This window comes from Mirounga angustirostris, unplaced genomic scaffold, assembly GCF_029215605.1.
Source record: "Mirounga angustirostris isolate CCGP_5_RB_7025 unplaced genomic scaffold, mMirAng1.0.hap1 SCAF_12, whole genome shotgun sequence".
In the NCBI taxonomy this organism is placed as follows: domain Eukaryota; kingdom Metazoa; phylum Chordata; class Mammalia; order Carnivora; family Phocidae; genus Mirounga; species Mirounga angustirostris.
In genome coordinates this window covers 13,627,147-13,643,518 of record NW_026991720.1, presented here as the reverse complement: position 1 = coordinate 13,643,518, position 16,372 = coordinate 13,627,147, and the positions used below count along the sequence as shown (strand labels likewise).

The following is a 16,372-nucleotide window of genomic DNA, read 5'->3' as shown; positions in this document are numbered from 1 at the left end:
TACAAATTCTGAGTTAGGGTTCATATTTGATAGAACGGTGTGATTTTGCTGCCCATGTGCCTGAATATGGATGACATCATTCTCCTCATTGACAGTCACATGGACCCCAGGAATCCCTCAACTTCACCTGCTTGGGCAACTATAGATCCTTGAGAAGTTGCACCTCTAACCCAGCACCACGACCATCACCACCTCTGACACGGGGCTACAGCCCCTACCAACCTCACCATCACCTCTGTTTCTCTCCCCCTCGCTGTTTAGAGCCATATGACCTTCTTTGGTTCTTCAAGGTTAAATCAAACCAACAACCCCCGCTCCCAAATTCTCACACTCAACTCCTTCCTCTTGAGGACTTTATTCTTTACATGTCTGAACACCTTCCTCTCCAAAGTAGCTGCCATCCTTGGGGTTCTCCCAATTCTTCATTTCTTTCATGCTCTTGCCACATTGAAATTGCACATTATGTGTTCCCCTGCGGGGTCTCCCTCATGAGTGATCATCTTGTAAGGGCAGGATGTGTGTCTCCCTGTGTCTCCATGTCCCGGGGCCTAGCATGATATCTAGTTTTAATACATATTATGGAGCCTTGATAATATTAGATTCTGCTTAAGAAATACGTATTGGGATCAAAAAGTGTTGGTTGAATGAATAAGCGTGGTCTTTCAGGAGCCACTCCTCAAGGTCCAAACACATTCCCCAAATCATTGCTGCCTGGAACTCTCCGTCCAAGGATAACCTCTCCCTGCCTCTCCTCACATTCTGCTTAGCTGAGAACCCAACCTGTGTGCAGAACGGGCTTTCAATTCACTGCGCGTCTCAGCGTTTCCATGCCTTTTGTAAGGAAAGCTACAAAGATGTCGGTGGAGACTGAGAGGCACGGAGGAAGGGGAGGGCACAGAAGTTGCCTTTGCATTTTGCATTAAACCTGTTTATGGAATCCAGGACCCGAGGGCCAGGCTAGCCTCCGAGGGTGTCCGCGCCGCTTCCGCTTTAAGGGGCGGAGCCCGAGCGGGCGGGCGGGGCGCTCCCGGAAGACGCGGGGGCCGAGTCCTCGGCGTCGGATCCCCGGCCCTCGGCGCGCCCTCCACGGCACTGGGCGGCCGGACTCCGGCCCTCCGCACCCCTCTCCCCCGCCCTCCTCACCGTGATCCCCAGCCCTCCCCGCCCCTCTCTCCCCACGCTCTCCATCCCGATCGCCGGCCTTCCGCACACCCTTCCCGCTGTCGGCGTCCGGATCCTCGGGCCCTCGTCTTTGAACCTCTGCACCCCTCACCTCCCGGCCCCTGGCTCTTCCCGACCCGGGCACCCGGTGCCTGCGTCTCCGGCGGGCCGCACTGCCCCTCCTCCACGCCGCGGCTCTCAACCCTTTGTCCCGGTGTGCCTTCCTTCTTCCCCCGCACCTCCCTTGCCTCCGCCACCCCCGGCTCTCGGCACCCGGGCCCTCCGCGCCGACCTCCACCCCCACCCCCGCCCAGGCCCTCCGCGCTCTGGCCCTCGGCGGGTGCCCCGCCAGCGAGCTGGTGTGGGGTGACGCCGCGGCCGCCAGACTCTGGCTCCGCCCGCGCGGCCACCTCGTGCAGGTCGCGTCCCGGCTCTGGGCCTGGCCGGCGTCTGGCTTGGCCGCCCCGGTTCTCACAGTCGGTGCAGTTCTGAAAGCCCCCCGAAGGCGCAGCCGGCCTCAGGCCTTAGGTTTAGGCGAGGTACCGGGAGGGAGTGGGGTGGGGAGCGGGGACCGAGGGGCCGGGCTGCGCGGAGCCTGCCCGCGCTTAGCCTGCACGCGGGGTCTGAGCGGCGTGGGATCTCGCTGGTACCCCACGCTTAAGTGGGATACTCAGCTGTGGCCCTGGACTCGTGTCAGCCTTGCCTAAAGCGTGAAGTTAGATGGGTGCCCTTTAAGCCGGGGGCAGGCAGCCTAGGCCGGGGACCTCTGGGAGAGGATGGTGACCCCCTGGCGCTTCTCCGTCAGGGTCTGCTTGTCGCACCTAAGGGGTTTTGAGCTCAGAAGAGAACTCGGCCTTTTGAGATCATCTGGATGCTCTCGTAATGTCAGACTCTGTTGGCTTCTGCTTGGTACTTTACCCAAACTTGTCTCAGCCTATGGGGACACTGGTGAGGGGGCTCCTGAGAGTGTGTGCCCGCGAAGAGCCGGCTGGAGTGACCTAGCTGAAAATGGGCCTCTGGAGAGAGTCTCCCAAGAGGGGCGGCTAGGATGCCTCTTTCTGCACCTCCGTATCTGGCTCCGGGCTGGGGCTCTCTTGATGAAATTCTTCCCCCTCCTTCTCTTCTACCCCCTCACCTACCTGGCTCCCAGCGTCTCCAGCCTCTGGCTCTACCTGCTTCTGAAAGCCACGGAGACCTCAGGCCCAACATACATCAAACTGGGCCAGTGGGCCAGCACCCGGCGCGATCTCTTCTCAGAGGCTTTCTGCGCCCAGTTCTCCAAGCTGCATGTCCGGGTGACCCCCCACCCTTGGGCTCACACTGAACACTTCCTGCGCCAGGCATTTGGGGAAGACTGGGGGAGGGTCCTCTGCTTTGAGAAGAAGGAACCTGTGGGTTCAGGCTGTGTGGCCCAAGTGTACAAAGCGCGTGCCAATCCCACCTTCCTGGAGCATGACAGCGTCCAGAGACTTGCTAAGGCCTCCCGCCTGCAGCTTTCTTCAGAAGCTGGGCCAGTCGGGAGGCTGGGAGAGCTCTCTGGCCCCCCGGGGAAGGGGTGGGGGTTTCAAGGAAGTCTTGCTGACCAGTCATTTCTAGAAAGGCTGCTTCTCCCTAAAGCTGACCCGATTGGACCAAATGCAGTCGTGTCTCAGTCTTCAGCACCTGTCCACCAACCTGAGCCAGATCATCTCATCCCCGTGGCAGTGAAAGTAAGTGCTCGGATGTCTTCGGCTGGTCCTTCCTGTCTAAAATTTCACCGACTCCACAGAGCTGTCCCAGGTCAGGAACCCCCATTTGCAAATCGCCCCACATTGCCTTCCACTGATTTTTATTAGCTTGACCTTTGTCTGTGTGCCTGTGCTGAGCACGCTGGATTTCTGGGTTCGAGGGAGTGGTTGTGTGAAGAGTCTGATAAAGGAAATGAAGAGGGTTTGGGGTCCGCTGCCTCTGTGGGTGGGGGAACCACCCCCCAGCTGACCCACTCCTCTGGGGCCAGGATAAGTCAGGGACAGTCTGTGGTGAGCCCAAGATGGCGGTACTCATTTTTACGGAAGTGGCTTCCTTCTCTCTTCATTTCTAGTCACCCCTGCCTGGACTCCATCATTTTTGTCTCCACACTTTTCTGTCCCCATTCAGCATGATCCCAGGGATCTGGCAGACCCCAGCAGCAGGTACCCTTGATGCTCTCTTACACCTCCTTGGAAACAAACCTCTGTTCAGACCCATACTTTCCAATCATACTTTCCAAGGCCTGAGGCCTGGCTTTTTATAAATGCTGCCAGTGATTCCCGTGAGCAGGAACGTTTGGGGAACACTGGACCAAAACACCCTCTGCTCTGTGGAAGACACAAGGAGTGGACGGTGCCAGTCATGGTGGACGCATTATTTAGTCTGTACAAGCTGCCTTTGAGGGAGGCATGTGCTTAACTTACATCTCTATTTATATCTCTGCTTTGTTCCTGAAAGGACTTCATGTGGGGGGGGAGCGGTAAGGACTGTTATCTCCATGTTTTGTTTTTAGATTTTATTTATTTATTTGAGAGAGAGAGAGTAAGCAAGAGAGAGCACGAACAGGGGGGCGGGGCAGAGGCGGAGGGAGGAGACTCCCCGTTGAGCAGGGAGCCCGATGTGGGACTCGATCCCAGGATCCCGGGATCATGACCTGAGCCGAAGGCAGATGCTTAACCGACTGAGCCACCCAGGTGTCCCCTATCTCCATGTTTTTTTTTTTTTTTAAAGATTTTATTTATTTATTTGAGAGAGGGAATGAGATAGAGCATGAGAGGGTGGAGGGTCAGAGGGAGAAGCAGACTCCCTGCTGAGCAGGGAGCCCGATGCGGGACTCGATCCCGGGACTCCAGGATCATGACCTGAGCCGAAGGCAGTCGCTTAACCAACTGAGCCACCCAGGCGCCCCTCCTATCTCCATGTTTTAAAAAAGAGGAACAGGAGGCTGAGAGGTTGAGTAGCTTGGCCAGTTTCAGACTGGGAATGAGTTGCGGAACCAATAGGCATTTGAAAGCAGACTCTTTGCATCCCACCTCTGTGAACCTTGCTGGGGTTCTGTGACTCTACATCCTTCTCTGACTCAGGCTTTGGACTCAGTACCTGGTGTGCTCAGTAAAATGCAGATTCCTGGCCCCATGCCCAGAGTCGGTGATGCAGTAGGTCTTGGTGGAGGCCCGGCTGTCCCCATCTACACCGGGTACTCCACAGTGACTTCGATGCACACTAATGTTTGGGAGCCATTGACCTAAACTTGATGTATCTGGAAGGAAAAGCCCACCTGTTCTTCCCGGCAAAGCTAAGTGCAGCGCAGAGGAGCTGGCCCTAGTATCTGATGGAAGGCACGCGGGAGCGAGGGAGAGGAGGGTCCTGGGTGTTGGGACCACATACGTTCCGCTCTGATGAGAAGCTGGCTTGGCTCCCTGATGCTGGGGCCCCGTCCCATCTGGGTGAACGTGCCCTCCTGACCCCTCCCTGCCTCACTGTTCCTCTTCCTGGCAGGTGCTGCACCCTGGCTTGCTGTCTCAGGTGCAGATGGACTTGCTGCTGATGAAGATGGGCAGCCGAGTCCTTGCACTTTTGCCGGGAATCAAGTGGCTTAGCTTGCCTGAGATCGTGGAGGAATTTGAGAAGCTCATGGTCCATCAGGTGAAGTCTCCTTCCCTCAGTTGCAAATTGCATCTCACATAGTTCTTGCCATCAGCTGTTTAGCAAATGCTGAATGGATGCGTGACTTCCCAGTGTGTCACGGCCAGTATGGTGCGGTGGTCGGGTAGGTAATGCTAACTGACGTAACAAGGAACGCCCAGATCTCAGAGGCCGAATGCTACAAGGTGATTTCTTGCTTCTGTCAAAGTTCCATGCCGGTGAACTGAAGGAGGGAGAGGGAGCTCTACTCCATAGTGATTCAGGGACCCAGTTTCCTCCCAAGTTGGGCACGGTCATCTTCAACCCACGTCATCTCGGGTCAGTGCGGAATGGGGAGGAGGCCATGGAGGATCCCGTAAGAGATCTGGGGCCTTCTTAGTCCAGAGGCCAGAGCTTAAATGCCACAGCCCAGTGTAACTGTGAGCGTGCTGGGAAGCTACCTTCCTTACTGCCTGCAGGGAAGTGCAGGATTGTGGAGGGGCCTTCAGCATTATTACCTGTGCCCGCAGGCAGCTGCGGAACTCCCGGGTGAGAAGAATTAGTGAAGTCGCCACTGTGCCTTTGCTTTGTTTCCAGGCCCTCCTCCCTGTCCAGGACCCTTGGAATCCTTGTTTAAGTAGCGAGGCTTGGTGCACACACTTTGGGGGCGGTCCGGGCTTCAAGTAGGCAACCGTCCTGGCTCCCCGCTGGAGAGTGCAGAAGTTGGCAGTCTTCCAGAAGCAATGTGCTACGTCCTCATTCATGTCCTCCGATGGAAGGTTTTAAGTCCCAGGAATGCATTTTAATGTTTAGAAAGCCGTGCTGTGTGCTATGGAGTAATGTAGTTTTGATAATAAAAGAAGATTAAAAGCGAGAAAATAGCTTCTATTCCCACAGCCATCTCCACATTACTCTCAGTCCTACCACCCATGTGAGCTTTGGTTCCCCTTCTAGAATCTGATAGACAGCATGGGGGTGATGAGTGAGATTTTCTCATCCACAAGGAAGGTATAGTAGGCAGAGTAAATATTTTACGGACAGACCCGTAAATATTTGCAAATAGAGCATGATCTCAGAGACTCCTGTAGAAGTCTCTACAGGTTCAGTTGGGTTCAGCTGGGGCCCAGAGAGGAAGTGATCATTCTGTCCTGAGGGTCAAGGCTCCCCAGGCTCAGGCTGAGTCTTGGAAGGTGAGGGGTGTTTACAGTTGGACCAAATGGGGGAAGAACATTCCCGTCAGAGGGAATAAGGAAGGCAAAGGAGAGAGGGAGAGGCTCAGGTAGGCTGGGATGTTCAGCACCATACAGACTGGGGGAAGCTAAATTCTGGGCCAGAGAGGAAGTGGGAGGCACAAGAGATGGATCTGAAGAGAGAGCCACCTTGGATGTCATCCTCAAGAATTTAGACTTCATCCTGCGGGTAGCGGGGGGGGGGGGGGCACCAGCAGATGGATTAGAGAGAGGGACGACGGGAGTCAGAGAGCCCCACTCAGGTGCCTCTGTTAGGATTCCAGTGACTGGTTGCGAGTCAGCTTGGGAGCCAAGGTGCAGTGGGGCGGAGCTGAGCGTGCTGAGACTGCAGCCCACTGTGTGGAGGCCAAGAGAGAAGAAGTGATGTGCAGTCAGGGGGGCGGGGGCATGTAAGTTCTCTTTAGACACGGAGTTTAAGGGGCTACCACTTGAAGAGAAGTGCGGAGCTGGTAGTGGGGTCTGACCGGGGTCTGGCCAGGAGACCGTGGTCTTGTCACGAGGAGGTGCCAGCTGAGGATGGAGGCAACGGAGAGGGGGGCACAGGCTGGTGAAGGGCAGCAGCCGAGAGAGCGTCAGCACGTGTGGGGCATACAGAGGAGGAACGGCCGGGAGACCAGACCCAGACGGGGCAGTTGGAGGCTGGGGGAGGGTCATGGGGGGGAAGTAAACAGCAGGTGCCAGGAGATGGGCTGTTCAGGAAGAAGGGGGTCCTCAACGGCACCAGTACCGGGCGCCCCGAGAGCTCGTTAGGATAAAGATGGGAGCGGTCCCTTGAGTCGGGCACGCGGAAGCCTTGGGGAGTGTAGGGAGCAGGGTCAGTGCAGTGGGCGGAGGGGAGCGGGCTGCTGGAAACCAGTGGAGACAAACCCCTGGGACATGGGGAAGGGCTGCATGGGCTGGAGTGAAGGGGGTGAGCGGAGAGGGAATGGCGGGGAGGCAGCCAAGCCCAGGTGCTGCAGGGCTGCCTGCCGCTGTAGCTTCCAGAAGTTCGTGGAGGCAAAACCGCCCCTGCCGAGTCTCCTGGGGCGTTCTGCAGGAAGGCGGGGGGGCAGGCTGGTGGATGTGGGGACTGGCTAGCTCTGTGGTGCTGCAGATGCTGCCATCCCGGTGCCCAGGTCACCCCTCATCCCTTCTCTCCATGTCCCTCTAGATTGACCTGCGTTACGAAGCTCGGAATCTAGAACACTTCCAGTGCAACTTCCTGAATGTGAATTCTGTCAAATTCCCCACCCCTCTGCGTCCCTTTGTCACCAGGGATGTCTTGGTGGAGACGTACGAGGTAAGTGAGAGCTTCCTGGGGCTGTGCCTTTCGCTCACGGCTGGGCCACCTCCGCTGAAAAGACAAAAGCCAAGAGAGCATGTGATTACTGTCTGTAAAGCTGAGGGGAGTTCGGATACGGGGCGGGGAGGCAGCGTAGGGAGGTGGCTGGGAGCCTGGACGTGGCCCCAGACTTTTCTGGACTTGAAAATCTTTCCATTTTATTTGCTGGTGACTTCATTTTCCTCCTGTGTAACAGTGGGCGCCTGTCCCTGCCTCGTAGGCTTGTCCCAGGAGTCAGTGACACGTTGAATGCAAAATGCCTTCAGCACAGAGTTTGCAAAGAAAAAGTGCTCAGGAAGCGTTGGTGTCACATCATTGGCCTTAGCTGTTGCCTGGTCCGGCCTCCTTTGTAAAAATGGTAACGTGAGACCCAGGGAAGTGACATGAAAGACCCACTGTTACTGGCTGTGTGACCTTGAGCAAGTTACTTAAACTCTCTGGGCTTTAGTTCTTCTCTTTGCTACTGAGGAATAACAAGATCGATCTCAATGGGCACTTGTCTCAATGGACAAATAACTAACCTATATGAAATGTTTACTTTCCCCTTTCTTCCCTTTCTCCCCTTCCTTTCCTGCTCGAGGTCACAGAGCTCACTCATGTCCCTGTTGGCTCTCCTGAGGCCTGCTCCTGTCTTCTCTCGCGACATTACAACATCTCTTATCTGTGGGTGGCAGAGTCACGGGTTTCCTCCATAATAAGTCTATGGGACTTGTTTTCTTTTGAGAAGTGTTACAGAAGGGAAGAGCAAACAGGTTAAAATTAACTTGTGGGTGACAGATTCAGAGGGATTGTAAGGAAGGGAAAACTCTTTGGGAAGAGTTGGGATGGGAAGGTAGCGCCGATGTGTCCCGTGGGGATGAAGAGCAGGGCACTGGGCGGGCTGTCCAGGGTAAAGCTCTCTCTTTCCTGACCTTCCTTAAAGGAGAGCGTGCCGGTGTCCAGCTACCAGCAGGCGGGGATTCCCACTGACTTGAAGAAGAAGATTGCACGGCTGGGGATCAACATGCTCCTGAAGATGGTGAGCTCGTGGGCTTGGAGAGGGTACTCTGGGCCCGCAGGTGGTCGAGTTGCGTGTGGGGAGATGGTGGAGACACCGGTCGGCTGCCATGGGCGAGGGGGTGAGCAAAGCAGCAAGCCACCATGGTGAGAGTCTGCTCCGGAAGTAGCCCCTTCATTCTGTGCCTTTTTGTTAAGCACAGTCTTGGGGGCACGCATGCTGTCACCGTGCCAGGTGCTGTGGGAAGAGCAGGGAGCCAGACCCAGGCCCTGCCCACGTTGCCTATAGTTTAGACAAACAGCCAAAGATATTGTATGTTCAATGGCACTTCATTCATTCATTCGGCAGTGTTTATTGAGCACGTATTCTGTGCCAGGCACTGAATTAAGTGCTAGATTTACAGCAGTGAGCGAAACAGACATGATTACAATGTTCATGGAACTACCGTTCTCTGGGAAGACAGGCCACAAATAAATGATACACAGGTACCACAGGGTCATTTAGGAGGGGCCCGTCCCGGCCTCGGGATTTATTCAGGAAGTGGCGCCATCTGAGCTGAGATGTAAAGTCTAGGTGTCACCTACGAGGGGACAGCCTGACGATGAAAAGGACGCTCGTAAAGGGACATAGTGAGCACTCAGCCATGTCAGCTTTCAGGCATTCATAGCAGCTCACGTGGAGGAGTGAAGGAAGAAGGTACGGAAGTGTAGGGCCTGAGCTCTTCCTGGTAGCCAGCACGGAAGACTGTGGTCGAGGGATGGATGGCACGTTGTTGGCAGGAAAGAGGATGAGCGTCCAGGCCTGGAGGGTGCAGGATCTGGGTAAGAAGGAACCAGGTGTGTGGCCAAAGTGGGAGGACAGAACCCACGTGACTGACGTGAGCCGTGGGGAACGAGGCTGGTGGCCAAAGTGGGGCAGGGGCGGGAACAGGAGCTCGGAGCAGGCCCTGCCTCCACCTCTAGCCTCTAGTGGAAAGTCAGCAGCCCCCACCCGAGGGGCTCCTGGAGCAGCGGGATTGTGTGGGGAGAGCTGGGTGTCCACTCAGTCGGTGCTGTGGGAGTTCAGTGGGGAACCAGGCCCCAGGGCTCCGAGGGGCCCCTGGACCGGAGGGCAAGCTGCAGTGGGAGCAGCTAGGGGAGAAGCAGCACCAAGCGGAGCCAGAAGATGGGAGATCATGACGGGCCCCTGCTTGCAGGACGGAGGACGGGGGCGAAAGCTGGGGGGCTAAGCTGACAGCCATGCGCCAAGAGGTTCGGCCCTGGGGTCGGGTCAGCGAGCCTTTCGTACCCACATCTGGCAGCTGTGCCAGCCCTGGCTTCTCTAGTTCTCAGTAGTTTCACCAGGGAAGCAGCCTCTTGCCACCTTCAGAGCCAGAACCCGCACCCGGGGGGGTCTCTCTGTGGCCTGGGGCTGCGGTAGGAGGAGTCCCGGAGAGCCTCTGTCCCCGCAGCTCTCTGCACCGTCCTCGGGCTCTCCTTCCCCTTCAGAATTACTGCGGGTGGTTTCTGACCACAGAGACGACCTTTCACAGGACGCACACTCCTGCCCCACGAAGTCACACCTGACTTCCGTCCATCGTAGTCCCTGGGGCTTTCTTTCCTGCTTAGTAGGTTCAAAGCCACTTCCCCCGGCCCACCCGATTCTGTGTGCTGGGATGGTTGTCGGTATCACGGTCAGACTTCACTGTGATGGTCAGATGGAGGTAATGGAGGGCAGGTCTGATTTATGAAAAAATTTTAAAAAGATTATTTATTTTTATTTATTTGACAGAGAGAGAGAGAGCACAAGAAGGGAGAGTGGCAGTCGGAGGGAGAGGGAGAAGCAGGCTTCCTGCTGAGCAGGGAGCCTGATGCGGGGCTCGATCCCAGGACCCTGTGACCATGACCTGAGCCGAAGGCAGACGCTTAACCAGAGATAATTTTTCTCTTAATAATGTCAACCTGGCCTATGCCAGTACAGATTCTGAATGCATGACATAAGCAGTGAGCCTTTATGAGACGTGCACCTCTCTGCCGCGTACTCAGTCCCTGGGCACTCCCTGTCACCTTGGAAGCTTTTTTGCACATGGCCTGGTGGTGATGGGGCGGCGAGGGGTGACTCTGCCTTGAGTGGCGCTGATCTGCTTCCAGATATTCGTGGACAACTTCGTCCATGCGGACCTCCACCCCGGGAACATCCTGGTGCAGGGTGCCGACGGTCTTCCCGGGAGTCCAGAGGCACAGCCGCAGCGGGTGGAGGTGCGCGACGCGCTGGTGGGGGCCGCGCCGCCCGCCCGCCGCGCGCTGCGCCTGGTGCTGCTGGACGCCGGCATCGTGGCGGAGCTGCGGGCCGCCGACCTGAGCAACTTCCGGGCCGTGTTCACGGCTGTGGCGATGGGGCAGGTGAGACCCCCTGGGCCTGCGGGAGCTGGGGACCATCTCGACCTGTGGGGCCCCTCGGCCCTCGTCAGTGTAGTAGACGCCTCCGTTTGCCTCCGTTTGCCACGGGTGCTGCCGACGGCCGGAGTCCAGCGGTGGGGGAGGGCCTGGCAGGGAGAGGGGGAGGGGGGAGGGGAAAGGAAGCCAGCCCAGGGGGCTTCAGTCAGAATGTGCTGAGGCCCACGTGTCACACCTGTTCTGAGCAGCTCGCGGTTTGGGACCAGGGGAGGAAAGGGCTCTACCCTGAATGCTGCCACCCGCCCGCAGCTTCTCTCCCCGCCTCGGCAGGCCTGCGGGTGGGTGGGTGCTGGGAACACCGGCTTCTGGTCGGAGTCACAGCCGGCCTGGCCTGTGCCACTTGCCACAGACGGCAGGCCGGTGAGAAGCCCCAACACAGACTTAGCCCCCAAGGCTGGGAAGATCCCCTGGGTCTGGAGTGGTTTTTGACTCCTGACCCTGTGGCTGCGAGGGGCTCCGGTGGCTGAGAATTATTATTTACGGAAAGGGATTCAGCACAACGTCTACTGAGTCAAGAGTGACAATGAAGAAACCCTCTGACCGACTGGTGTGGAATTTTCCGGCAGGAAAGACCCTGGCAAAGAGAGAACTGTTTTGTTTTTGTTGTTTTGTTTGTTTGTTTGTTTGTTAATAAAGGCAAAAATTCAGGGGAGCCCCTGCTTCTTTGGGAGCCTTCTGAGGGGACAAACCAAAGGCTTGAGCCTGAGACAGTTAAAAGTGTCCCCTGAGTCAAGGTTAAACACAGGTGCAGTGGCAGGTGGCGGGGGGGGGACGTTCCCCTGCACAGGTTGGGGTGAAGGAAGGTCACAGCCAGAGAGGAGGAGCTCAGCTCCCGGGGCGGCGCTGGGGGAGGCGAAAGGCTCTGGGAGTGACCACTAGGGTGTTCAGGGGGCCCGGAGGCTCTGGTCCGAGGGCGCCCAGGGCAGAGGAGGAGGTGGGAGGCTGGAGCACAGAGGCTGGGCCAGGCGTGAGGAGGGAATGCTCCTCGGCCAGGAAGAGAGCCCACAAGGCGAGTGTGGCCGGTCGAGTCCAGAGGCAGGTCCTGGTGACTCTGGGGACGGGCTGCTTGGTCAGCAGGGCCTCGTGGAGCGTGAGTGGCAGGACACTGGCTTTGCCACGTGCCCCGTGTGGCCGTTGAAGGTGAAGGAGATGAACACAGCCCCTGGCCCTGGCTGCGCTAGCCCAGGGGAGCTGCCACCCCTTTCAAGGTCTCTGTCGGTTACCAGCTATTCTGGAGGGGGGTGAGATTAAAAAAGGATGGGTGGTCAAAGGCAGGATGGTTGAAACCTTGGGTGGAAGCAACTAGGATATGAGGCAGAGCGTCTAGTTTTATGGTCTCTTGACTCTACCAAGTTCCTTTCTTTCATGTCTTGTAGGGCCAGAGAGTGGCTGAGCTCATCCTGCATCACGCCCGGGCCAGCGAGTGCAGGGACGTGGAGGGGTTCAAGGCTGAGATGGCCACACTGGTGACCCAGGCCAGGAAGGACACCATCACCCTGGAAAAGGTGAGTAGGCCACTCGGGGGGGTGGAGGCTGTGGGGCGTTTACCGCCCTGGCCCTTGGATGGAGCAAAGGTCGAAGGGAGACCCTCTTTATGGGGAGTTGGGGGTTGAATAGGGTTGAGTTTTAAGGCAGATAAAGAGCAAACCTGTCCTCTGCCCGCATCTTCCGGGTGTGAGGCAGGTCACTGGAGTCCCTGGCTTTCAGGAGTGGCTCGGTGACCTGGTGGCATTTATAGTGCCGTAACCCCTCCCTGTCCCGGGTGTAGCCATTCTGCTGCTTCCCGGGATCAGGAGCTCAGCTGAGCAGGGAGGGAGGGAGGACTAAGGCCCTTGAGCAGCCAAAGGACATACCTAACGTTCGTGTCCTTTATTTACACCTGAACCAAAGCCCACTCTGTGTTTTAGACACAGTTCTAGCAAACTTGACTGTTTTCTCACCGAGTGCATGAGTGCATGGTCTACACTAGCAGGAGCGAGTCAGAGCAAGGAGTGGCCCCCAGGTAGTGAGGATCGGCGCCTGGCACCCCAGCCCTGCGGATCTCATGGATTCAGATGTGATTCTGTGTGTGCTGGGAGTGATGGGAGTGATGGGAGTGATGGGAGTGATGGGGTAGACGGGCCTCGAGGCTCGACTCCGGCAGGGGTCTTTGAACTCACTAGTGCAATGGGGGCTGTGCTGGTGCGTGTGTGGTCCTTTCTGGAATTTGTCCGACAGCTGGTGTGTGTGTTGGGGGGGGCGGTGGTTGCTAGTGTGGGTGTGAGCGGGTGTGGGTGGGAGGACAGGGAGGGACGGGGCCTGGAAGGGAGAGGAGCGGTGGAGGGGACTCTGCAGTCAGTTTTATCCTGTTTTCCAGCTTCAAGTTTCCAGCCTCCTGTCGAATGTCTTTAAGTTACTGATGACTCACAAGGTAAGGCCACCGGTGGAGCCGAGCCCCCGCGCTCTGGTCAGGCTGGTGGGGAGGGGTCTGGGGAAGCGGGCGGGTGGCCTCAGGGCGCTGAGAGGGACTTCTCCTACAGGACATCTCAGTTATGCAAACATTTTCCGTACCAGTCCGTTTGTGTGAAGGGTGCCGTTTCCGTTTCCTGACACGGTTGTGGCGGGGTCTTTTCCTCGCCACAGTTAGTCTGGGTACTGTCAGTCTAGCAGTCTAAGTACTTGTGATCCCTAGCTGGAGGAATAGGTCTATACAAATGCAAAAACTGTCTAACTCAGGCTCTTCATACCTTTTCTCTCTTCAGTTCATGTTACTGATGCTTAGTCTTAATGTAAGTCATACGTAGTTTTTTCCTGGGGTCAGGGGCGGCCCAAGAGGAGGTGCCTCTTGTCCTGGTGTGTTTGGAGGCCCCAGCGGGGCTGTCCTGGCCCAGCCCCTTGGAGGGCGGCAGCCTCACGGTTCTTCACCTTGGCCTTTGCCTCGGGCTCTGTCTCCGTGTGATGGAGGGTGGTCTTGGGCCACTTTTCAGAACCAAGCCACCCGCCAAGGGTGTCACGCGTTGAGGGCAGGGCAGGTTCTCCTCTGAAGACGGCCTTTCCCATTGTTTCTCTTGAGGTTCTGCAGTCTGATAATCAAACACTGCATGGGAAAGGCAGCTACCTGACAAGGATCGTAACACACGACTGAGAGAAGGTTGTCTGGCTGAGCACCTTCACTTTACAGAAGGCAGGAGGGAGGCAGGGTGGTCTGCTCGCCTCCCTGGGCCTCGTGGGCGGAGCCAAGACTTGACCCACAACCAGGTCTCTCAGTACCGCGCTCTCTCTGCGGCTCCCCAGTTGCTCTGCAGCGGCTGGGTGCTCGGAACCAAACTGACACGCAGACTAAGGGTCCCCTAAGTATGCCATGGAGTCATGGGGTGACAGGTGCAGCGAGCACATGTGGGATGCCTGCCACCTGGACTCGGTCGTGCTGGGTGCTTTTCATCCAGTCTCTCATTCAAACCTCAGGATAGGGCGCTTGGGTGGCTCAGTTGGTTAGGCGACTGCCTTCGGCTCGGGTCATGATCCTGGAGTCCCAGGATCGAGTCCTACATCGGGCTCTCTGCTCAGCAGGGGGTCTGCTTCTCCCTCTGCCCTCTTCCCTCTCGTGCTCTCTGTCTCTCATTCTCTCTCTCTCGAATAAATAAATAAAATCTTAAAAAAAAAAAAACAACCTCAGGATAATCCCCATGGACAGGTGTGATCTCTGCCATATTATCTGCACGAAGAGATGGGCACTGAAAGGTCAGGTGACTCCCCACGCCCCACCGACTGTGCATGCCAGAGCCATGGTCTGCACCCATCTCCGCCTCTAGAGTTGGCCTTGTTGGTGGGGTTTTGGTGAAAAGCTTTATGCTTTCCAAAACTTTTGACAAGTTCTGTTTTAAAAACGACTTAAATATCACCGTGGGATTGGGAAAAGCTTTAATCATTGCTAGGGAGTGGGGCTGGAGAGAAACAGGAATGAACACACACTCCTGGGAGTTCAGTTGCACCCAGTGTGGAGCGCGTAGCCTCAGCTTGCACTCTCCAGCTCTGACCTGCATGAGCCTCTCCGAGCCCGCAGGGCTGCCGGGAGGACTGGCCGAGTCACGGCGCTGTATGCTGAGCCCCCTCTCAGCACCCTGGGGTGCCTGATTTAGCTGTGTCGTATTTGTCAGTATCCCACTTAAACCCCTCCACATTCATCAAGGCACCACCTATGCCAGGAGCCCCGGCAACAAACCCACGGCCACGTGGCCCCTATGGCAGGTTCAGGACCCGGGTGCCGGCAGTCTGACCACAGAGCCCCGACTCTTACTGCTTTGTCCTCCTGCCTCCTGTGCTCTAAGTCTGGACATGGCCTTCCTGATACACAGTGGGGGACACCATGGGCAGAAGCTCCCTAAAGGTTTGCTGTTGACATTGCTGTTCCCAGGATGGAAGAGCAGAGAATGTCTAGTACAAGTACTGCATTCTAGGTACTTCCCTAGGCATTTCATTTTTTTAAAAAAACTTAAAAATGTTTACTTATGGTTAAAAATACATATATAAAATTCACCCTAACCATTTCCAGTGCATAGTTCAGCAGCGTCAACCATATTTACATTGTTGCGTGGCGAATCTCTAGAAGTTTCTCAACTTGCAAAATGGAAACTATATCCATTGAACAACTCCCGATTAATTTCTCCCTCCTCTCGACCCCTGGCAACCACCAGTCCACTTTCTGTTTCCATGATTTGGGTGACTTTAGTTATCTCGTATAAATGGAGTTGTGCAGTATTTGGCCTTTTGTGACTGGCTTATTTCACTCACCATGATGCTCTCGAGGCTCATACATATTGTAGCATGTCACAGAATTCTTTTTCAAGACTAAAGAATATTCCATTATATATATATATCTCTCATATTTTTTTATTCGTTCATCCATCCGGAGACATTTGGGCTAGTTCCACCTCTTGGCTATTATGAATAATGCTGCAGTGAACATGGATGTGCAAGTATTTCTTTGAGGTCCTGCTTTCAGTTCTTTTGTACATTTACCCAGAAGTGGGACTGCAAGATCATAAGGTATTTTTGTAGTTTTTGAGGAAGCTCTATACCGCTTTTCCACACATGATTTTACATTCCCGCCATCAATATACAAAGGATCCGGTTTTCCACATCCTCACCAACACTTGTTATTCTGTTTTTTTGATAATGGTCATCCTAAGGGGTGGGAGGTGGTATCTCATTGTGATTTTGATAGCATTTCTCAAATGATTAGTGATGTTCAGCATCTATTCATATGCTTGTTGGCCATTTGAATGTCTTCTTTGGAGAAATGTCTATTCATGCGGCACTTAATTTTTTTTTTCTAATATTTATTTATTTGACAGAGAGAGACACAGCGAGAGAGGGAACACAAGCAGGGGAGAGGGGTAGAGGGAGAGGGAGAAGCAGGCTTCCCGCTGAGCAGGGAGCCCGATGTGGGGCTTGATCCCAGGACCCTTGGATCATGACCTGAGCCGAAGGCAGATGCTCAACGACTGAGCCACCCAGGCGCCCCCATGCGGCACTTAATTTTTTATTTTTATTTTATTTATTTATTTATTTTTTTAAAGATTTATTTATTCATTTG

General features: G+C 55.6%; 1 protein-coding gene and 1 long non-coding RNA gene across 3 annotated transcripts in view; one reads left to right on the top strand and one right to left on the bottom strand.

Moving 5' to 3' along the window:
• The first annotated feature begins 1,707 nt into the window (after positions 1-1,707).
• The window catches only part of ADCK2 (aarF domain containing kinase 2), a 16,256-nt gene continuing 1,591 nt past the window's right edge, over positions 1,708-16,372 (top strand). The window contains exons 1-7 of one of the 2 annotated variants that reach the window (XM_045864173.3): positions 1,708-2,870; positions 4,669-4,815; positions 7,195-7,323; positions 8,288-8,383; positions 10,492-10,743; positions 12,174-12,302; positions 13,154-13,207. In XM_045864173.3, coding sequence (XP_045720129.1) covers positions 1,938-2,870; positions 4,669-4,815; positions 7,195-7,323; positions 8,288-8,383; positions 10,492-10,743; positions 12,174-12,302; positions 13,154-13,207 — 1,740 coding nt within the window. In that variant the 5' untranslated portion in view covers positions 1,708-1,937. Of the gene's footprint in view, positions 2,871-4,668; positions 4,816-7,194; positions 7,324-8,287; positions 8,384-10,491; positions 10,744-12,173; positions 12,303-13,135; positions 13,208-16,372 lie in introns of both variants that reach the window. The other variant, XM_045864172.3, reaches the window with a different exon arrangement.
• LOC123835242 (uncharacterized) overlaps positions 4,809-16,372 on the bottom strand; it is a 17,973-nt gene continuing 6,409 nt past the window's right edge. The window contains exons 3-4 of the long non-coding RNA XR_006788687.3: positions 7,321-7,377; positions 4,809-5,623 (exon numbers count right to left, since the gene is read on the bottom strand). This is a non-coding gene — a long non-coding RNA (uncharacterized LOC123835242). The remainder of the gene's footprint in view (positions 5,624-7,320; positions 7,378-16,372) is intronic.